This window comes from Halichoeres trimaculatus, unplaced genomic scaffold (assembly GCF_033239565.1).
Source record: "Halichoeres trimaculatus isolate MK-OKI-2021-1 unplaced genomic scaffold, fHalTri1.1 fHalTri1_scaffold_13, whole genome shotgun sequence".
Lineage (NCBI taxonomy): Eukaryota > Metazoa > Chordata > Actinopteri > Labriformes > Labridae > Halichoeres > Halichoeres trimaculatus.
This window is the reverse complement of record NW_027437191.1, coordinates 10,359,047-10,382,207: the sequence shown is the minus strand read 5'-3', so window position 1 is coordinate 10,382,207 and position 23,161 is coordinate 10,359,047. Positions and strand designations below refer to the sequence as shown.

Below are 23,161 nucleotides of genomic sequence, written 5' to 3'. Positions count from 1 at the left end.
AACATTTCACCCTCTGCCGGAGAAAAGTGGTAACTTTTTCCATGGCAGTTTATAAACAAAGACTGAAGAGAAGAATTTGAATTTGAAAAAAAAAAATAAAAGATTTTTTTTTGGCAAAGAATCCCAATTTTGATATTTCCAAACAAAAAATTCCTGATATATCGTACGACAGCTTTTTTTCACACCCCATGCAGAACTATTCAACCTTCCACAGATATGCAGGGATATCCAACAGTTTAATCTGGGCTCAAAAACCTGGACTTGAACACAGTGTAGAGAATTTTAAGAATAACAAATAATCTGACATATTTTGGACCTGATCATCCTCCTCTGAAAACAGTCAGACTCAGTCTAAATGTCTCATATTTCTAAAGATAACTTGGACAAATTTTTCAGAGCTGCGAGGCTTACCACAATTGATTTTTCTTTACCCTTGATTTGCACAAAAAGGGATCATGGCATAACTTTTACCTGTAATACGCAAAAAATCCTTAATATTTAAAATGAGACAGCCTCTTGTGTGGAGGGAGATCTTGAGTTCACACTTTGTGGATCATCATGTAAGTAATGGAAATGAGAGGGCACAACAAAAACAGCCATAATGACAACAGTAAACGTCTTCTGAGTCGAGGAGTCTGAACTGCTGTTGGTGAAATCTGTTAGTGTTTCCTGAGCTGTGTCAGTTATTACGTTGCTCTACACTCACTATGAAAACTAAACAGTTCAACCTGTAACCTGTCAGGCTTTAGCACAGGGTCTGTTCTTCTTCAGCTGACAGCAGCTACCAGGTTATGCTCCAGCTGTGGAGCACCTGTCAACCTGTGTGTGTGGGTGGTTGTTTCCCTCATGGTGTAAACCTGACAGCAGCTGATATCTGGTTATTAACTTAGACCAATCAGTGCACACCTTCCCTTTTCTCTCTGTACGTGCAAACAGAAGCATGAGCAACATCTATTCATGATGTGCTCTATCAGGTAACTCCTCTTCTCTCCTCATTTCTCCTCCTACCTCTCCTCCTCTGTGAGAGCAGGTGATAGGTCATTTCCACAGCGCTCCTGCTGTTGGATGTTCTGTGTGAGGAGCATCAGAAGGAGGTTCTGTTTTCTATCAAACTTCTCTCTGAGACGTGCTGCAGCAGCTTCAGAGCTGATGATTCAGCAGACGACATTTGACCCTTACCGTCTAATCCCTGCATCTGTTACTGTGAGCTGAGGTACTGTTAAAGACAGGTGGAGGGCTGGACGTCCTCAAAAGTCTTACTTTCAATCTCCAGACGGTTCAGGATGTCGACAGCTACGGCGTCGACCTCCAGCTCACAGGTGCTCTGCTTTTCCACCTCATCCAGGACCAGAGAGCTGCAGGAGGACAAAGAAAAGATGTTGATCCTTAAAGATGTCGAAGTTTTCTCTTACAACATAGTCTGTTCACATGTTGACTCAAAGATAGAACCTTGATATACAATGATTTGTAAACTGCAGACTACATTTCAGACCAGTTTGTATTTTATTAGTTATTTTATTAACATCCTGTATTTGTTCTGGATGTGTAAAAAAAGTCAGTTTTAAATTGTCTCTCTGACTTTTTTCCTCCCTGAGTGAAAGTCTTTCTGGTCAGGACTCAAGGGTTTTACAAAGAGAGACAGACAGAGCTCTAAAACCTGGACTGAGTCTTTATGTAAGAGGATAAAGCCTCGGTACACATCAGGTCTATGAGTGAGACTGAAAGCTGAAGCAGTGACAGCTCTGAAGATGAGACTCACCTGGGAATGTTGTTCTCTTCCCAGCGGATGAACGTGCCACCAAGGGTGCTGTCGTTGAGTCTGGAGGTGCAGGGGCTCTTCCAGGGGCTGATGCTGGGACCACTGCTGACATTTTGTCTCCCTGAGCCTGGAGCAGCATCTGCAAACAGAAACACAGTGTGCACAGGTGAGGTTTTTGAAAGAAATATCTCTGCATGTTCAGGTGACAAGAGATAGAACAATTTTTGTTCACCAATATTCAAGAAAATCCAAAGAGAATGTGCCAAAAGTCTGGAGCCAAACCCTCTGTCTTGAACAAAACTGTGTTATTATATTTGCTATGTAAACTTAGATCCTTACACTATTATGCAGATGACACTCAGTAATATCTATCATTGCAGCCAGAAGAAACCAATCAGTTTAATGAACTAGTAGCATGCCTTAACCATGTAAAACTGACCAAAGCTGTGCTGAGTATAAACAAACATGCAGGCAGCAGCTTGGTGTAAAGAGCCTGTTAATGTTTCTGTCTTGTTGCATGGAGAATCAGCTTTATTCAGTGTTTCATGAACGCATATCTTTTTTTTTCATCCCATTCTGAGTTTAAATCTCCTGTATGACAATGGTTGATCTGCCACTCTGAGACACTGAGTTTATGACCCTTTTGCTGTTTCTGCAGAGCTCTGTTCACAGTGATGATGTAGATACACAGCTACATCCAGACAGCTGAGGCTCTTATCAACTCAAACAGCTGAGTTTAACAGAACTGATTCAAACCTGTAAATATATTTTTGTCAGGGGCCTCAGTGTGCCTCCTGTTTTCCAGACTCTTAGTGTGTTTTAAAGGTGAGTGTTCACTCTGTGGACTTTTAAACCCTTTAAAGATCCATTCATCTGTAAGCGGCCTCTTTATCCAGTCCAGCCCTTTTATCATTCCCCCTCCTGATCCAGATTAAGCTCTTTCAAGTCCAAGCTGCAGGGGAGGAGGAAATGTAAACAGGTGTAGCCTTTATTGGGGCACTTTACTTTCTTTGTTGTGGGGACACAGGAGCACCTCTTTCCAGTGATTGCATCAGAGGAGAGCTGGATCAAACATAGGAGCGCTGCTTTTGTCAGAGTAGAGTGAAGCGTGAAGATTTTGCAAAAAGAACTTTATTAAAATCAGGAGAGGAATTTCCTGTCCTGAATCATTAGAGTCCTAACGAGTGGACGGCTCCTCTCTGTGCTCTGAGGGTGAGGACAGGGGTCTCCTTCATGAGCGAGGGACAGGTCTGAGATTAGGACTAAGCCAGGATCAAACAGTTGGTAATCAAGGCTCTGGAGGAAGTGAAGTTAGGTCTCTGAGGGTCTGAAGAGAGAACGTTTGTCTGTTCATCCATCACTCCTGTTTGGAAGCCTGGTGACAGCTGGACTTCACCTCCTGAACAGCAAACCCTGAGAAGCCTGCTGATCAGGAGGCAGCACACACTGCAGTCATTAAACTTGAGTTAAAGACTCTGATATAGCCTCAAGAAGCTTCAGTGACTCTGGTTATAAGTGATTTATTTCCCAGCAGCTGGTTATATAAAGTTTCCTTCTTCAAGAACTTATCCAAGTTATAAAACTCTGTGAGTTACAACATTTCTGTAAGATTCATCCTCACAGTTCAGACTGGAAGAAGGTGAAGATAAAAGTAATTTAGACAGTGAGATCTGGACAATGCAGATAGGATCTTGTTAAGGCTCGTCTCTCCCCACCAATGAATGACAAATAGGCAAAGTACATCAGTTCCCTCCAGATTCCTCACTGCAGACAAGCCTCAGGTAATAAGGCTTGAGCTCAATGACAGAGTAAAGCTTAAAGAGAAGAGTAATATATGCAGCAACGAGCTACAAAATAATTTAAACAGCAGCGTTAAGAGGTTTGTGCTTCGAGATCAGTGTGTTTAAAAAAGTGAGAAATGGACTCTACCTGTGTGGTCTGCTCAGGTATCATCTGTGTGTTCAACAGTTAGTAGAGGTGGGAAAAAATACTGATACAGTATTATATCGCGATACTTTGACCTGTGATGACATATCAATATTTCAACTCTTCAATATCAATATTTAAAATCAAAGAAAAATTCATATTTTTGGAGAGTTGGAAGTACAATACAGCTTCTGCACCTCCACTGCAGTAGATGGAGCTGAAGAGCTACTCTGCTGGATGTTGCCTATAAACTAAGTATATTCAAAATATTTTAGCCTTAAACTTGATGATGTAGGTTTTGATGACATACACATCAATGTTTTCTCTCTATTCTTGGGTCAGTTGGTTCGAAATTATTTCAAGTTTAATTTTTACAGTGTAGTAGACTGATAAAAAAAATAACCATAGTCAAGTTTGGTGCAATATTAGATTTTTTATGAGTAACACTGGTTACTCCAAGTGACATTTATCAGTTTCACCAACTGACCACGTCTTGATTTTTTTTGCAACATTAGTTTAATGTCACAATAGTTTAAGTGACAAACTTGATAAACTTAATGTTTTCAAGTTTAGTGTTTGTATGAAAAACTGCATCTAACTTTAATTATTTCGAACACAATGCAATAAAAAAGTTGTTTTCAATCAAATAGTTAACTTTGTAGAATATTGCAATATATCTCAATATTGTGATATTGTGATATTTATCATGTCGTGACACAAGTATCGTGATGTGTATCAAATTGTGAGGTTCTTGCCAATACTCACAACTTACAGTTGGTAGATCAAATTTTTCTAATCACCAATAGGATCTTTAGTTTTTTCCCTCTGTGCCTCTGAATCAGAGACAGTTTTTATAATCTCAATCTCTCTGAGAGAACTGTGTTTGAACACACTGTAGACACTGGTCTCAGTGAAGGATCACCCAAAGAGTCTGTTAGTCCAACACTGCTCTGTGTGCAGACAGGGATGCATGGAAAACAAACAAACACATGATTTAAATCATCTTCTGTCTGGGAGCAGAGCTGCTAAAAATAGGAAAAAGACTTGAAGCTGGGTATTCCTGATGTTTCCTCAACACTTCACAAAGAGACTGGTGGATCCTGCTGAGCCTCAGTCTGAGTCAGAGTGTTTGAAGGAGAGCCCTGCAGCAGGTGCTTCTCTCCTGGGAGTCTGTAGATCATCTCCGTGGAGCTGACGGAGAACTAGAGAGCTTTGAGACGGCAGAGCTTCTCTGTCCTGTCACCTCATGCTTCAGCCACCTTTCGTTTCTGATGGACACTGGTTTTATGGAAGCAGTGAGCTTTAATACCTATAACGCTCCCTCTATTAGAGTGAATGTTCAAAACAAACCAGAAAGAGGACTGAAGAAGAGACAGACAGAAAAGAATCAAGAGGAAGCACAAGAGCCCTGAACATAAAACGAATGCGTATATCAGTGAGAGGTCAACTGCAGAGATGGAGACAGAAACGAAGCCTTGAAAGGACGCTGACGTCACTCTGCAGCTGATCCGACATAAAAACTGTTCTGATGTAACACAAAACCTGGCCTGCTCTCCACCTGCTGAGCCAGGTAGGACACAGAGGATACGTAACCCACTCTGGATGTGCTAACACTGTCCAGAGGAAACAATAAAACAGTGTGAGTGTGTTCTGTTTGGCAGCAGGGGGAGGACACCTGCTCAGCTTGACAGAGACTAACTGAAGATTTGCCTTAAAGACAGGAGGGGTATAATGTAACTGACAGGAAAACACTCTGCACTGCTTCAAAATGGAAGGAGAGGACGTGTGTGCAGGCTGAGCTCAGACACTTTGAATCCAGGAGAGGAGAACACCTGTTTGACACTTTTACCTTTATTCCTGCGAAACTTGACGGCGCCCAGGTTGAGCAGGTTCATGCCGTACAGGTTGTAGTCGATGAAGAGCTGCAGCAGGTAGGGGATGTGACCCTCGTGAGGCTGGTAGCTTTTGTTCATCACGGCTCCACTCTGTAACAGCTCACACACCCTGAAACGAACACATGTAACAAACATGTAAATAAACCTGACCCTGAGAGAGGAAGAAGATTCACCTGCTGGTTAAAGATGATTACACTGACTGAGCAGTGATTTCCTCACAGGAAGACGTGTCTGGAAGAGGTCAGTGAGATGCTTGACTCTTTTTAAAAGGTTCTCATTGTTCAAAGCTTGAAGGTTGATCTGCAGCTCATGTAAAGAAGCTGCTTCATATTGAAACATAAATCCTTCTCATTTGAGTCAATCTGTTTTAGATTTAAATTTAGTTTTATGTATTGATATAAACTAACAGTAATATGATGTGCCCAGTCAGTCCTCTCACATTAAATGTAACTGAAATCTTCTTCCATTCCCAGCATTTTTCTTTGGAAAGACCTAGGAATGGGTACCTTTCACATCTGAAACAATACACTACCAATGCTTGATACCTGGCAATCGGTGTCGGTGTTCAACGGTAGGGATGGGTACCTTTCACATCTGAAACGATGCGGTACCGATGCACGGTACCTGGCAATCGGTACCGGTACTCAACGTTACCAATTTTTGGTACTGCTTTGTGTTATGTTCTCAAAAATATCACATTTTTATAATAAAATATACAAAATTTTCAATTTAACATATTCAATCTTGAGTATATAACCTTGCAATGTTGTGTTCATGTCAAGCATAGAAGATCTACTGTTCGACTTCCTTCCAGTTTCAAGGATGGATTTAGGTACCTAAACATGGTACCTTTTGATTTTTACGTGAATCGGTACCCGGTACATTTGACAGAATTCGGTCGGTACCTATAGAAGTACCTAATTCGGTTCCCATCCCTACTCAACAGTACCAATTCTTCTGTAATTTTTTGTGTTTATTTGGTACCAAATATGATTTTGTTTGATAATAACATAAATATATATTTTTGTAGTTTAACATATTTATTCTTCAATATATAACCTTTCAATGCTGTGTTCATATACAGCATAGGAAATCGTCTACTCTTCCACTACCTCACAGTCACAAAGATGCATTTAGGTAACTAAACATGGTACCTTTAGGAGCATTTTTGTCTTGCTGTTTTTGTGCCCCCTGTGGACAAAAGTTTTACGTTTCTCTCTTTGTCGTTCCTGTGCATGGATAAGTAAAGATTACAGAAAAAAAAAAATTCTAGCTGCATTTAACATCCAAAGGTGTCGCATGTTGTGAATAATGTCAATAACAAGCATTAAACATCATTGTGAAAATTTAGTTTAAGCCACTCTTCCATTCCTTTTTTTCTCCTTGTGAAAATGGAAAGTGTGCAGCATCCTGTAGTCAGATTTAACCAGCACACTTTTAAAATAAACTGAGTTTTTACTAGGAGGGAAACAATGAAACAGCTGCTGCCCTGCACTGAGCAATCTGTGAACCACACTGGTGCCAGGCAAAAGTTTGGCCACACCTTCACATTCATTGTTTTTTTTGTTTATTTTTTGTTATTATTTTTAATATTGATTAATATCAGAGACACCAAAAAAGAAGTGGTAAACAAACAGGAAGTCTTTCATGTGATGCTCTTCAAAGAATCCTCCTTTTGCTCTGATAACATCTTTTCACACTGTGTAGGTTTTGTGTTGACAGTCGAGGAAGGACAGAGCCAAAGAGTAGGTTGCTTGTAAAATGGGTCAGACCCACCCATCAGGTGAAATGTTGACGAAAGCCTTAGGCTGAAACGCATTCAATTCTGCAAGTTGTTATTTTTAGCAATCAGAAGTCTAAACTTTTTCAAATGCTTACATTTTTTGCTTTATTTCATTCTCTGGTCTAGAAGCAACATAATTAGGATATTTTTTTGTAGTCTGAGCATGCCATCTCATTTTTCCTATAATTGCAGTGTGCTCTGAAAAACCTCTTCAGAGAACATCACGTCTGTCTTTAAATGTCAACCTGACTCTGCCTTTTTCAAACCAACACATTACCTGTTCAATGGCACACCTGAATCTAAATCCAGTGTTTCCACAGAAGAACCAGGTGTCCAGTGTCCACTCTTACTCCAGGATGCCTCACATTAACAGTGAATGCTTGGTGGATACAGGTGAGTGAGGATGAGTTCAGAGGCTCTGCTCTGGAGTCATGTTCGCTCTTTAAAGGTCAGAGCGCTGTGTCGACTGATCAGAGACAGGAAGGTGAGGAGGGATGGAGAGCAGCTACACCTGCCACTCACACTCCCTTAATTTCTCCCTCCAATCTCACCTTTCTATACTTCCTAACTCTAGTCCTCTCCTCCTCCCTGTCAATCTCTCCCCTCCATGACTCACTCTGTCTACCCAGCACCTTTCTGCTCACAGCATCACCGCTAACACTGATCATTTCAGCAAATAATTCACAGTCTCCCTGCATGTTCCCAGCACACACACACTCTCTCACACACACACACACACACACACACTAGGCCCATCAATTTGTACAACTGAATACACAGCGATCGATTTCAGTTTAGTGAGCTGGCGGAGTCATGCGCACACAGCCAGGCTCTCAGCAACATCAAACAGAGCAGCTCAGGATGAGCCCGGTTCACATTAAACTGCATCGATCTGCTCAAACCTTACCTTTTGACCATCTGAGGATTGTACAGATAGATCTTCATAAAGTGCTTCTCCTTGGCGTGGTAACCATAGAACGGCCTGCAGGGACAGATGAAGAACATGTCATCAGAGAGCAGGTTCACCTTCAGTAATGAACTTGGTGTCATCGTCACGTGAGCCACTTACATGCCAGACACCAGCACCACCTTGAAAACGTGCTGGCAGTTGGAGGCAGGGTTTCCCATGGCAACATTCAGGGCTCTGTCGATGCTGAAGGCCACCTGGCGCAGGTGGCGCTCTGGTTGCTGGCTGTAGCCGTCGTACGGGACGTAGATGTAGGGAAACACGCCGTGGAGGTGGAGACATGTTTTCTGACCTGCAGCACAAAAACAGGAACGAATCTCATTAAGATCAGGCTCATTTTGGACTTTATTTTCAGTAACGACGGTCTGAAACTGTGTGAGGAGCAAAAGGCCAAACCCAGACAGCATGTTTTCATTCAAAACAAACACAACAACTGCGAAACTGTTCGGGAAAGCTGAAAGCTCTGCAGGGACAACAATACAGAGCAGGAGGTCTGAAGTTATAACACCGCTCAGTCATCAGGGTGCAGTCTGATGACTTGACTGTCCAACAAACATCCATTCAGAGTAGGGATGGAACAGTTTGTGAAAAAAATCTGAACACTTCAGTTTTTCTCACTTAATTTGAGGCGCATGTGCTTAGTTTGGTTTGTGTTTTTCTTTTTTCTTCATTTAACGGCTCAGTTTGGAGCGAGTTTGTAACTCGGATCATACGCATGCGCAACACGAGGCAAAGGAGTACAGCAGGACACTTGGGGAGGCGTGTGATTTGTGTATATGACGAGTGGAGAAGGTAGAGTTAGGGGGTGTACCTGTGTTCTGCTGTCACAGAGCACTTCAGTCTGAGCTGTGATGATGGGGGTCAGAAAGTAAAAGATAAAACCCTGATTGAGTGTTGCACACTCAGAGGCTCTGTCGCTACATTTAATGACTTTTAAGACCCCTCTGGCGAGTCCTCCTCACTCACAGCTGATGAAATCAAGCAAGTGTGTCACATTATGGTCACTTCTGCTGGTCCCAACCCAGATAAAGGAGGAGAGTTGATGGTTAGACACAAAAAAAACAAGAATGAACAGAACAAAGTTAATTTGTAGTTCTGAACATATTTTTAATGTTGTGTTTTACCTGCTTTTGGTTTCTTCCACATTTTTCCTCTCTCCTACAGAGTCCATGACAATTAGATGCAAATGGATTATTATGCAATCATTTAGTGACTTCTGGGACAGCCAATAGTGACTTTCCTTACTGAGGAGTTGGCATGTTGAAACCAGCAATGTTTCATTCAGCTTAAATGATGTTTGAAGTGGGAAACAGACTCATTCTTCCATGTTTTTTATGACTATACATGACAGAATTGATTAAAAATAATCTGTAAATCCTGGATTATTGGGGTATATGGTAATCTTGTCTTCAGTGATATTTTTACTACCTTTCTCCTGTGTTTGTCTGGAGATCCTAAATGTAACCATGGCTGCATTGTTTACATGTAAAATCAGCTGTTAGCAGCCTGTAGCATGTCAATGCTAACTGGTGTAAGGCCTGATGGAGAAGGAGGTGAGAACGGTGTGCTGGTTCTCTGGTGTGAGCTGATAAGTGACGACATGGACCTGTCCTTCCATCCATCGTTATTGGGAACATAAGATCTATCTCTAAGATGGACAAGCTAGCTGTGCTAACCCAGCAACAGAGGGAATACCAGAGGGCAGAGTAGCATCATGCTATTCACAGACATGGCTAACAGAGCTAACATCAGACACCAACGCCACATTGGAAGAGCTTCACCTGCTGTGAGCAGACAGGATCCAGGAGACAGAGACTGAACAGACTGCTGAAGAAGCTCAGTCCTGGACCCTGTGGAGGTGGAGGCTGGCTGAACTGGACAATGATGGACAAGCTGTCATCATCTATTTTCTTATGGACCTTTTTGCACTTTGCACTTTGCACTTTCTTACTTTTCTTTTCTTTTTCTTTTGTATTCTATTTTATTCTATTTTAGGGTGTTAAAAACAACAACAAAGTCCACCGAACTGAAAACTGTGACCACAGAATCGTGATAAGATCTGAACTGTGGATTTTGTGAACTGTAGTATTCTTATTCTCATCTTTAATATCACTTTATAATGAAATATGGTCAAGAAACTCACTGAAGTAAAATGTTTTTCCCTTCAACAATGACAAAGGGTTTTAACGTTTCATGGTTGTTGTAAATAAAGAGCCTGATTGAAGAATGTGAGAAACACTCTGGTTTGTATATCCACAGCTTACAGTTACAGATCCCTGTCTGAGCACTTTAGCATAGCAGCAGATGAGCCGCCTTCTTCTTCTACAGGCTTTTAATCGACTGACAGGCTGTGATTGAGATGGATGTGGTCTGCAGCAGGTCCCGTACACTTGTTTTCTTTATTTCCTCCCCTGCACTCCCTGACCAATCTCTGCGAGGCAGCAGAGACGGATGAGCGCGACGAAGAGTTGCTGTGATTCATGATTAACATGCAGAGAGTGTGAAAGCAGCCCATTATCTAAATAACTCAGCAGAAACAGAGAGCAGGAGCATCACCGGGAGGTGTGGGAGGAGCAGAGAGGATTGAGGTCTTCAGCGGAGTAACGTGAGGTCAGCCGGTGCAGAGGGAGACAGATACAGTATTTATAACAGGGGGTGGAGTAGCATCATCACTGGCAGACAAACACACACGCTGATGCTGAGAGTCATCTGAGGTGAGCCGTGCTGCAGACGCTGCGCTCCGATTCGCTCCCTCCCTGTGGTTATCTGCATGCTCCTAGCTGCACGCTGCTGCAGGGTCACCAGTGTGTGTGTACTCCAGCTACATGGAGGATAATGAGAGCAGCGAAGACATTAAACCTCCATCAGTGAGGGTCAGCTGGACAGGAGGAGGCGGTGTGGAACAGGAGCCTAACACGTCTATGGACCTGTCTGCACATGCCCAGAGATGAGACTACCTGGGCAACTCTCAACACTGCTTTAGAGGAAGAGGAGGGCTTGATGTGACACTATTCCTTTAGCTATCTCACACAAACACACAAACACACAAACACACACACACACACACACACACACACACACACACACACACACACACACACACACACACACAAACACACACACACACACACACACACACAAACAAGAGGTGCATGCCGATTCTCCATGCTATGCTGTGACAGATGCTGCGGTTCATGATTGTTGAGATTGCTGGGCCCGAAAAGGAACTTCCAAAAGAGGTAGAAATATTCCCAGCATCTCTCTGCACACCGATACATGTGACTGCCCCCACACAGGGGGGATGGAGGGGGGAAGAAAAAGGGAGGGGATGGGAGGGGTGATGCAAGATGAGATGTGGTTCTGAAAGGGAACGAGTTTCTCTGAGCGGACTGAATCAGATGTGTTAGAGAAATACAAAGACTGAGACCGAGGCATATGTTGAAGCTCTGCTTGAGAGACAGAAGGATGAAGATATGGAGGTGTGTGTGCAGGAAAACAGATGCACACTATCAGTGTGCGGCAAAGTGAGTATTAATTTGCCATTCTTCTAAAATTAAACCCAGTTGTCCTCTAGCGTCACATCTCTGAAGGCCACCGCCATAAGGTCCCTGATAAGGTTTGATTTATTGCTTATATTTTATTCATCAATAAAAACAGTTTCATAAATCCCAGGATTTACTGCTTCTACATTTTTACAAACCGCAAAATCTTTACTGTGGTGTGCTCTTAAATTTGCTGGAAAAGCATCTTGATGCAGATGAGTATATATCGAGAAATTATCGGCACAATATCGGTATCGGCTAATAAAAGCTTAAAAACATGTTTATCGGTTTCGGCAGATATGAAAATTTCTGCCGATAGGCACAGCTGATAAGGTGCTATTCAGTTAGGATTATTATTATTTTCCATCTGAAAAATAAGCTGCTTAAATAAAATGTAGCACTTCATTTATTTGCACTGCAGAGCTCTGTGTCTGTCACCAGGTTGTTACAGTAGCTCTAAAATAATCAAATGCAACTTGGTTATGTTTAAAAATGCATTTTACATTTAAAGTTCATGTGATCTAAAGAAATTATTTTTCTGTATTTCAATACTGAATGTCTTCAGTTTAAAAAAATAATACATTTCTTATTTATGGTAAAATCAAATCTGACATCAGATATCATCTGCATTCACGCTTTATTTAGAGAATTTTCAGCACGTTACTTTCACACAAAAACACCGCTAAATAAGGCTCTAGTTCTCATCTTGGCGTAAAACGGCGCTATCTCCGCTGCAGAGCCACAGCTGGCTACGAGGCGCTCGCCGCTTAGTGTATCAGTCCGCGCACGCAGCGTGCCAGATATAAACAAACGCAGGTAATCTGCCAGGACGAAGAGACACCATGAGAACTAGAGCCTTATTTAGCGGTGTTTTTGTGTGAAGTAACGCGCTGAAAATTCTCTAAATAAAGCGTGAATGCAGACCGATATCAGATTTTTTTGGTGGGAGTCCGTTTATTTGTGTTTTTGGTCAAGTAACAATTGGCCCTGTCTGAGTGCAGAGGAAACTGGCAGAGGAGCAGGGAGGGGGTGTTTGGTGCGAGCGCTCAGGGCTTCTGCTGCACAAAAACACTACTGTAGGGGTCATTTCTGCCCTAAACCTTGTGATAGGACCCAACTTGTTCCAGTATCACTTTAAGCTGTCCAAGGACACTGAGGAAGGAAGTTTCTGGCTCCGGCTCAGAAGAAAAAACACAATATGAGGCAGAGAAGGTTCTTGGGGCTGGCTGCAGGAAGCGGTAGGGAGACGTCCCTATCACTGTCCCACCACCTGGAGATGCTCTGCGATCAAAGGGGCCAAACATCTGCGAAGGAATGGCTCCCAGCTGACAACCCTGCAGCTGTACTTGTGGTACAGGCGGAGGTGCTGCAAGCAGCAGAGCCCAGCAGGAAGCAGGTATCTGTGCTTCCACCTTGGTGAAACAGCATCAAGCAGATTTGTGTCTCGGTGTAAATGTTTGATCTAGAGCAGATTGTTAGATGCTCTTCATGCAGTTTTTCCTGCAGACTCCAAAGCCTGGCAGGTCAACTCTGCTCTGACAACAAACAGGAAAGACATCTGGCTGTAAACTCAGAGCCCTGCACACAGGTTCTAGTTTTATACAGAAGATTACTCAGGGTTAGGATTAGGGATTAGATCTGAATTAGTGAATGGCACAACAGTAGGCAGCAGGTCACGCTGAATCATGGTAATGTGTTCTGTTTTGATAATCTAATGTGTGTTGTAGAATCCTGATAGTCTCCTTGCTGAATGCTGGTGAGTCTGAAGCTTGAAGAGTAAAAAGCAGCTCATTGAAGAAAAACAGTTTTGGTGCTGCAGTCAATGAGATGTAGAGAGAGGGAGACATCAGCAGGTCTCTGTTTGTCTGGAGTGTGTGTGTGTGTGTGTGTGTGTGTGTGTGTGTGTGTGTGTGTGTGTGTGTGTGTGTGTGTGTGTGTGTGTGTGTTTGTGTGTGAATAAGTGTGTGTGTGATCTTGACTGTGAGCCACACAAAGGCTGGCATCCACTCAGGATGTGAGGGAGCAGAGAGGACGGCACGCGTCTGCCTGGACACTTTCTTTCCTTCTCTAACACACACACAGTAACACACACAAACACATGCACACACAGCAACACACATCACAAGCAGCCAATGCCGGCTTCTGCTGCAGTTGCTAGGAAACGGCAAAGCAAAAAGCCCCTGACAGACAGCGGGAGGGATAAACAAGTGATTCTTTCCACCCAGCTGGTCAGACCACAGAGAGGAGACAGAGAAAGAGGGAATCAAAGAGCAGACAGAGAGGAATAACCATAATGAGAGGAGAAACCTGTGTCTTTGTGTGTGTGTGTCTGTGTGTTTTTTAGTGGCAGAGATAAACACAGATGAAGAAGCTGAAGACGGGAGGACAGAAAGAAATCCTTTGCAGTCAACCTTTAGCTTTAGTTTCATTGAAGTTTGATCATCATAGATATTGAATAATGTTGGATAATTAGAAACATTCTCATTTACAGAGCTGACCTTAAATGCATCAGAGAGATCAACACTGAATCACATCCAGCCTCTCATCTATGTCTTATTTCAAGATATTAAAAGACAAAAATGAAACCTCAATTTCTTGAAAAGAGAATAAAAATCTGCCAAAGGGGAAAAAAAATTGTTCTGTTTCTTAAGACATTATTCTCATCCGTGGTGAAAGTGCTAAAAAACAGTTAGAAAACTCAGCCTTCAGACATTTCTTCTTTGTGGAGGTCTCGTCTGACTCTGTCAGGATTCTGTTTAGCCTAACTGTCTGAATAAACATGATCTGTCACTGAATCAGGCCGTCCTTGAACGAGTCAGAGGACAGAGCTGTTATTAAGATGGATGAAGACATGAAGGATGAGTCTCACAAATACGGTGCCTGAGCTTTGGTATCAGCCAACAAAGATACTGATCTGATTGGATACCAGTAATAACTTGATTTTATCTATTTCTCAATTTCACAAGGTGTTAGCTTGTTGTTGGATGAAAATCTTACAAGGGATGGTAAATAAATTATTTTCTTGTCCTGTTTTCATTTTTTTTTCACTTGTTTGTATATTCTACTGTTTAAATTGTCATCTACTTATAGAGAACGGTTGTTGTTTTAATTAGAATCTTTGTATCATTTTAATTAGAATTTGAACGTCTCGTTGTACCCTGTCTTTTGTATTGTGTAACTTTTATTTGTAAATGTATGTAATTTTCCTGTTGGAAACAGGTCTCTCTTGCAAATGAGACGCGAGTCTCAAGAGACTAACCTGTATAAATAAAGGATAAATAAAATAAAATAAATAAATCTACATGATCGAAATAAAGATTAATTCATTCATTTTAGGATGAGACTAGGAATTATGCTTTGACAACTTTAGGCTGATTTAACTTTGAAAACCAAATTTGTTATTAGGAATGCACGATATTATCGGCACGTCATCGATATCGGCTGGTATCGGCTTAAAAATAAAATATCGGCCAACACAACAAATCCTGTTGATATAATAAACTGATTAAATAATGGGCTGAGGCTGCAGATATTTGTTTAAGTTTTTGTAGATTTGTTTGCACAGTTCAGATTTAGCGGTTTTTAGTGGCTCCTGTTTTAAGTTAAACTTGAATTTAAGCAGCAGTCGTTAAGGAACATGTATCTGACCATTTACCAAAATAAACCTTTATATTCAATTTGGGTTTAATTGCTGTACAGTTGCACTTCTCATATGTTTCCTGTGAGCAGAGGTTATGATTACTGTCTATCAATTATGAAATTGGCCAAATTTACCCTGGTTGTAGGTATTATTGTGATTTTCTCAGGAACAGCTTTATCCAGCTTTCTGGTAGAATTATATTTAGATTTTTTTTTGTTTAAAAGCAATTGTCATAACACAGTTTCAAATGTATAGTTTTCCTATTTTGCACAAGAAATGAATATTACAGAACAAATGTGATATGAGTATTCACCATAATACAATATGCTACCTCCAATACAAAAGACAGTTGATGATCTCTGCAATTATGTGCACAGAAGAAATATCTGTATCAGCAAAATGAGTCGTTGAATATCGGCATATCTGATACTGGCAAAAAATCAAATTTCGTGCATCCCTATTTGTTATAAATACTTTTTCCATCAACTTTATTTTCTCATGGAACGTAATGACTCCTGAGCACCTTAACCAGACAGACGCAGTGACTAATTAAAAGTCAGGCTGACAGAGATGCGTGATCTGATGCTTCACTTTGAGTCTGCGCTGCTGCCCGCCTGTCTCACTGACCCACAGCTGGTAGAGAGGGACTGATCTTCCATCCAGCTGCTGAGTCATGGGGCAGATCTGCACATTAACAAGAGGAGGTGAGGAGAGGGGGAGGAGAGGGGGAGGCACTAAGGGAAGTGCCTGGCAGAGTGAACCTCAGCGTTCCTCCTCCTCCTCCTGAGAGATAAAGCCCCTAAAGCTCCCACAGCCCCTCCTCCCTCCCTCCATCCCTCATTCACAAATCCTCCTGTGGGAAGTTATCATGTGGAGGGGGAATAGACTGAAAACACACCAGTCTGCTCTCTCTCTCTCTCTCTCTATATATATATATATATATATATATATATATATATATATATATATATATATCTCACACACACACACAAACACAAAGTAACTGGTAAAATGTGAATAAACAGCTGATTTTGTTTTTGTTGATTTTGTCTGAGCTGCAAACCCTGATGCCTTATGATTCCAGCTTCACTCCTCTGAGCTCAAATCCCATGACAAGCTGCTGATTCGCTTATTTTTATCATAAGGAGCTTCATTTTGCTCCAATTATTTCATTTCCAGAATAAAGTATTAACTCCTGAAAGCTGAGTCCTGGCTGTGATCCACATGTGCTCAAAACGCTAAACTCCAGGAACAGACTGTCCTCCTCTTTAATCAGGCAGACGGCTGCCACAGGGAGGAGCAGAGGAAGACGTTAATACAACTTGTGTTGGTATTAATTAAAAAAGCCCAGAGAGATGTGTCAGTGCTTCGACTGCCTGCAGAGGCAACGTCACACATGCACAACATGAGCTCCCTGTTTAATCGAGGTGCTCCCGAACAGAGAGACGAGCCCAGGCCCGATAGATACCTCAGGCAGGTCCTAACCTGTTCATGTAGACTATAAAACAAACTACAGAGGACAACAAAGCTGCCTCCAATGAAGACAGTCCTATACACACACAGATCCACCAGCAGAGGCAGAGTCTCCTCACTGAATGCTGGAACATATTACAGGATTCTTCAAACCTTCATACATTTAGAGACCACACTCTCGATGATTACAAAAGACGAATCGCACAAGATCTCTCTTCTGATCTTAAAGTGTGGTGTGCACTCTGGAGTAAACCACACACTGTCCGATTCTTCAGCAGAGCTCAAGCTTCTTCACGCACAATATTCCAAGTCTCCCCAAATAAAATGTGACTTCAGTGTAAACATGAATGGGAAAAAGTAATGATGGTTGTTTTCGGCTTCTTAAATTTCAGAAAAAAAACACACACACACAAAAAGAAAAACGATTATGGAAAAAGTCATGGAGACAGTTAGGATATGGGTTGTTGTTATTGTGACTGGTCACAGTTGTTGATGGAGCAAAGTTGTCACAAGTATTACAGATAAATGTCTTACTTCCTCTTTGGTCAGTCAGCTGAGTCAGCGGTGTCTTGACTGGCCTTGCTCCGGTGCACGTGACATTACACACTGTACCACACACTACAGGATTTCTAGTCGCAAATATCAAACAATTTTATTATCTACGATCTCTTATTTTGAGATCGCCGAGCAGCTCTAAAGCGCCCTTCACACCGCCGCGCGGTAACCGCCCCGAAAACCGCTCCTCTGCCGGCAGAGGCCCCTGAAATGCAGAGCGTTTTTCAAAGCGGCTCCTGCCACCGCGGCATGAGCATGGGGTAACAGGCGGCAGCGACGTAGAGGTGATTCGGCGAACGTTACAGCAGAGCCCGCCCAAAAGTCCTTCACAACACTCCCTCCTCAAAAACACGTACCCCCTAGTAGTACCTTTCAGTTTCTGTTTACTCTATAATGTGCATATGAAAGATTTTATTATTATTGTAGAGCTCTGGATATTCAGATACCGGCAGTATTAGCTCCTCCATTGCTGTTCTGCCCCGCGAAGCCTGCTATTTCCGGGTTTTCTTTTTCCTTCGATGTGATTGACTGTTCCCAGGCGGCTGCCGCCAGAAAGTTCAACACGCTGGACTCCAGGCGGCAGGGGGAAATATGTGCGCGTGCACGTGGGCGGCAACCGCTTCTGGGTCCAACCGCCGCAGCCAAAACCGCTTGCCGCCTGCCGCCCGACCCTCATTAAAATGACTGGAGGCGGGGCGTTGCCGCGCGGCGGTGTGAAGCCCCCTTTACTGGACAAAAATACCCTTAACTAGAGATAGACCAATATGGATTTTTTGGGGCCGATACCGATACCGATTATTAGTAGTCAAGGAGGTTAATAACCGATATTTGAAGCCGATATTCATTTGTAGTAAAAGTAAAAATATTGGTCTAAAAATGTTGAATAATAAAAACTCCAACACTTAACTTCATTTAATGCCTTCAAGCATATGTCTGTTGAACAGCTCCCACGCTTGGCAGCATGTTTTATAAAGTTACATGAAAACCTAAAAAAAAAAAAAAATAGCAAAAGTTTTTTATAGTAAATAATGTTTTCCAAAATTTCAATGTTACTGCAATAAAACCGAACAGAATTGAGTTTGTGCTGCTTTTAACAGGCATGTAATGCAGTCAAATTTATTTTCTGTTTGGTTTTACAAGACTGATTTTAAATGCTATGACCATCTAGGGCTTCCATAGTGTAGACAGGGAGAAACTGTGCAGAAAAGCATCAACACGCAGCTCCTGAATGTCTGCAGTTTAAAACATTTGTTATCATTTATAAGAGGCGGAAAAACATATTTAAAACATATAAAACACAAAACATATAAAAACATAGTGACATAAAAAAAAACATAGTGACTGCGGACAGAGGCGCGGCTGAATCAGAGCCGAAACAAATTAGTTTGAATTGGTTTCATATCGGCCGTCGGATAAAAAAAGGCCAATACTGATATGCTCCAAAATGCCAAATATTGGCCCCAATAATCGGCCTGGCCAATAATCGGTCTATCCCTACTCTTAACACACCCCACACTACAGGAAAATGTGATTTGCAGACATCAGACAATCGGGCCTTTACTCGCTGCGATCATTAGGGGGAGATCGGGACAAAAATCAGCAGAATATCCTGCAGTGTGTGCCCGCTTTAAGCAGTCAGAGCGCTAAAGAGGAGACAGAGGGAGGATGAGCAGAATAAGTGTCAGAGGAAAGAACAGGGAGCTGATAGAGAGGGTGACTTTTATTGAAATTTTAAAGATGAGATGATTTTTCACAGATTTGCTGATCTTGTCAGAGAAACATGCAGACACATCAGTCTGTTTTACACAACCCGTGCCACCTCCAACACTTTTAATGAGGCAGGATGTGAAAAGAATACACTGTGATGATGGGACAACATGTAGACATGCACAAAAAAGTAAAAAAAATATTGTGCTTGGAAGATTATTTCTTTGTTGTAACTATGCTCCCTGGCAATGTTGTTGGCAGCAGGGGGGGTGCTAGCGCAGGAAAGCTAATGTTGTCACAGAAAAGACGCTGGGAAATGTTTCTTGTGGTGTTTTTTTTTTCCAGCTCTCTGTCAGCTATACAGAATATTCTTGTCAGTGTGTGTAAATGTGCGCACGTGTTTGTGTGTCTGTGAACGCGTTGAGGTGGAACTTTGCCGTGCGTGAAATAGCGCGAGGAGAAATGTGAACGTGACGATTTAGAAACGATGCCTCGTCAGGACATACAGATGAATATCAAAGCTATTTAATAGGGCAGGGATGATATGCTATTGTGGCGTTTCTATTACAATTTATGAGGGGGACAATTCAATTTCAGTTGCGATTCTTGGATATTTACAATTTACAACACCAGATCATGTGAAAAAATTAAATGATAATGATGATGTCTACAGATAAACAAAGACTGAAGTGAAGAATTTGAATTTGAAAAAAAAAAAAAAAAGACAAAAAACCCCACAAAATTTGATAATTCCAAACAAAAATATCAGATATATCCTAAAATGATTTTTGTCTCCCACCCATACTATTTAATCTGTTGAATTAAAAAAAAATAAAAACTGATTTATGAGAGAGATAACTCTAAATTACTTCTGCTGTGATCTGGCGCTTTATGGAAAATAAAATTAACTTGACTTCCAGGGGGGCTGGTCCACACCTGATTGACTGAATAAAGCTGTCATTATTTCTGTGTACTGATAATCCAAACTGTACTTCGTTAGTATAACTCCAAAATACGATGAGCTCCTTCAGGAAGGACCCTGTCTCAGATATTAGTGTGTGTCTGCAAAGCACAGGCCTCCAGACAAACACAAACACACACCACCCACACTAAATCCTTCACCCTGTCTATGAAACTGTCTGTGCTCATGCATATGCAGAAACACAGTTAAATATAGTCCAATCCTCCCTGAAATAAGTCCTCTGCATGGTGAAGCCGAGCAGTCGACTCTTCCTCTGCCTGTGTCTCCACACTGGCATCATCCTCAGTTTCTGTCTCTGTCTGAATGAGTTAACTGCTGCCCGTGTGTGTGTGTGCTCCTTCTTTGACACCGAGCGTAAAGTTCCTGTGTGTGTGAGAGCAGAGTGAGTGCAGTGAGGAGGAGGAGTGAACAGAGGAGGGGACAGCCCTTTAAATCACACTCTTTCTAATGGATTCACTCCCATCATCTGCTCCTTAAATTAACTGCTGCAGAGGAGAGGAGAGGATGGAGTACTCAGACGTGTCTGCGTGAAAGAGAGCCGCAGAGGACTCTATGCTTCCTGCTTTATGAGATGATTACAGAGGACAGGAGTGTGTGCTGGAGTCCTGGTGGAGGAGTCAGTCTGTACCATTGCAGGATGTAGGAAGAATTGGTTTGTTGCATTGATATCAAGCCCAACTTTTGACTATTTCATTCCTTAGTGTGTGAAGTCAGGGTGAGTCAACGTGTGAGCACGGCAGGGAGTATTCACTGTGAGGAGGAGGAGGGATGATGAGGTGTATGAAAAGCCTGAAAAGCATCAAGTACCATGACTAAAACATGTGACGATGAAGAGGGGGAATTATTGTCAAGAGGAGAACTAGATATGTGCACAGCCATCTGTTTCTTCAGTGTAGATCTCAGCAGCTTCGGCCTCTAAGACAGAAACATCACACTGAGGAGCTGTTTACACAACGGCTTTAGGGTTAAACGCAAAAGTTTTGTCGCATTTCGGCCTTGCATTTACAAGGAAGGGGCATTCTAGCCAAACTTAAATGCAAACTTTTAAAAACGGCCTCCAGAGTGGGTTTTCCTGAAACGCGGCCGACACAGCTGCCATGTAAGCAGTAAGCCAACATTTTCAGTTGAAACGCTGACATCTTGCTTTGCTTCGCGCAAGCACATACAACAGGACAACAGTACCGTTGTTACGTTTGTGGTGGACTACCATGTTGAGCTTGTGCTGCTCAATTTGCTGAATGTCTTTCAACAAAATGTGCATCTGTTGCTCCACTTCTACTCTTTGCATTCACCAAAACACCAGACGATCGGCGCAACTCTACTTCAGTGGAGATCTAAGAAAAGCGGCTTCTGGACAAGACAGTTATCAGGGTATATGTTGAAATCCTGAGGTTAAATTCAATACCTTTTTAAGACTTTTTAAAAAACCTTTCAAAAAGTCTTTAGACCTTATCGCAACTTTAAGCTGTTGTTAGCAACCGATCTTTGACAGTTGTAGTTTGCATTTTAACATAAATTGGGTAAACTGAGAAGGAATAAAGCTTGAAAGTATAAATGAAACTAAAGACAGGTTAACTGACAATCCCATTCCCACAAAAAGTAACAGTTATACAAGGCCAACTTGCAGAAAAAAACAAGAATTTTATTTCATCATTGTCAAAATTTAGGACATGTGCTTAAGATTGTGTTATTTGCTTTCTATTAGCGTTACATAAGGACGGCTACTAAACTACTGTATGAACTGAGTTTGTTGTCACATTAGCCTACGGATGTGTTGGGCTGTTAGCGATACATATAGCCCGCGCCTCACAAAATTACAACTTTGCTTGTTGTCAGGTTTCAAACAACAGCGCTACGTAACTGTATTAATAAGTAACTTATCTCATCACGTTGTATCCAGTAAAAAGGTGATTTGAACAAAAAAAAAATTGTTCCAAAACAACTGAGATCAGGAGAAGCTTTCTCTAAATGGTAAGACTCCAAGATCCCAGGTCCTCAAAAGTCTGAGAAATTTTCTCAGGAGGCTCGAGAAACTCTTATGATCGAGAGAGAAATATTTTCAGATGCTAAAGCTTTTTCCAGATCCTCATGGTGGTCTGTGATGAGTGTGACGAGCAGAATGATCGTCCAATCACCAGGTATGGTTATTTTTGAAGGTTCAGACCCTGAAAACATTTGCCAACCAGGTGGACGATTTCCGTGGCGAATATATGGAACTGTCTGTCTGGCGTGTCAGGTTAGTTTGTAACTGTCAGATTTTTTACTATTTTAGCGTTTTCAGATGAAACATCATGTAAACGGGGCCTGAGGCTTCACTGATTTCAGTATCTTGACTCCTGAGACTCATCTCTCTGAGCCTCATTCAACTTTTTACTGTGAAGCAAATACACAAAGAAGCAACCTCAAAGTTTTAGCTGCAGAGCTCCTGAGAACTTCCAGATACTCACCACACTTCCACCATAGCCCTGACTTAGAGCCTCCTTGTCTGGGTCTGGACTTTGTTAAAGGGACATGTAGCTGTACCCTCCCCTCTGCTGCACAGCCAGGCCTGTGCTGGCACCTCGCCCGAGCAACAGGACCCGGGCTGAGCTGAGATGACGTCCCAGCTTCATTATTTCCAGACCAGCAGGGGGATTTCTTCTGCTGCTCTCAGTATGTGATACAAAGGGTTATGGTTGCTTTTTGAAATCTACAGGAGCCTAAAGTTGGGTAGATTTCTTCAGTGAGTTGCAAACAGGAAGTGATGTCTGCAGGGGACCAGATTTCCACTTCATATTTACCCAAAGTTAGCTGAGTCAGTGTGAAGAATCATTTCCTCTAAAGTCTCTCTGTAACGTGATATGTTCTCACAGCCTGCTCCTGCTCAAAGAAGGTGAGTTAAAACCGATCCATTGTCCCTCTGCCCGACTTTCCTGACAGGAAACAGAACCAG

At 42.1% G+C, this 23,161-nt stretch overlaps 1 protein-coding gene across 3 annotated transcripts in view; it reads right to left on the bottom strand.

Moving 5' to 3' along the window:
- Positions 1 to 23,161, bottom strand: part of rev3l (REV3 like, DNA directed polymerase zeta catalytic subunit) — an 85,147-nt gene that overhangs the window by 33,668 nt on the left and 28,318 nt on the right. For all 3 annotated transcript variants that reach the window (XM_074685885.1, XM_074685886.1, XM_074685887.1), the window contains exons 2-6: positions 8,433 to 8,622; positions 8,271 to 8,345; positions 5,535 to 5,689; positions 1,760 to 1,898; positions 1,261 to 1,355 (exon numbers count right to left, since the gene is read on the bottom strand). In XM_074685885.1, coding sequence (XP_074541986.1) covers positions 1,261 to 1,355; positions 1,760 to 1,898; positions 5,535 to 5,689; positions 8,271 to 8,345; positions 8,433 to 8,622 — 654 coding nt within the window. The remainder of the gene's footprint in view (positions 1 to 1,260; positions 1,356 to 1,759; positions 1,899 to 5,534; positions 5,690 to 8,270; positions 8,346 to 8,432; positions 8,623 to 23,161) is intronic.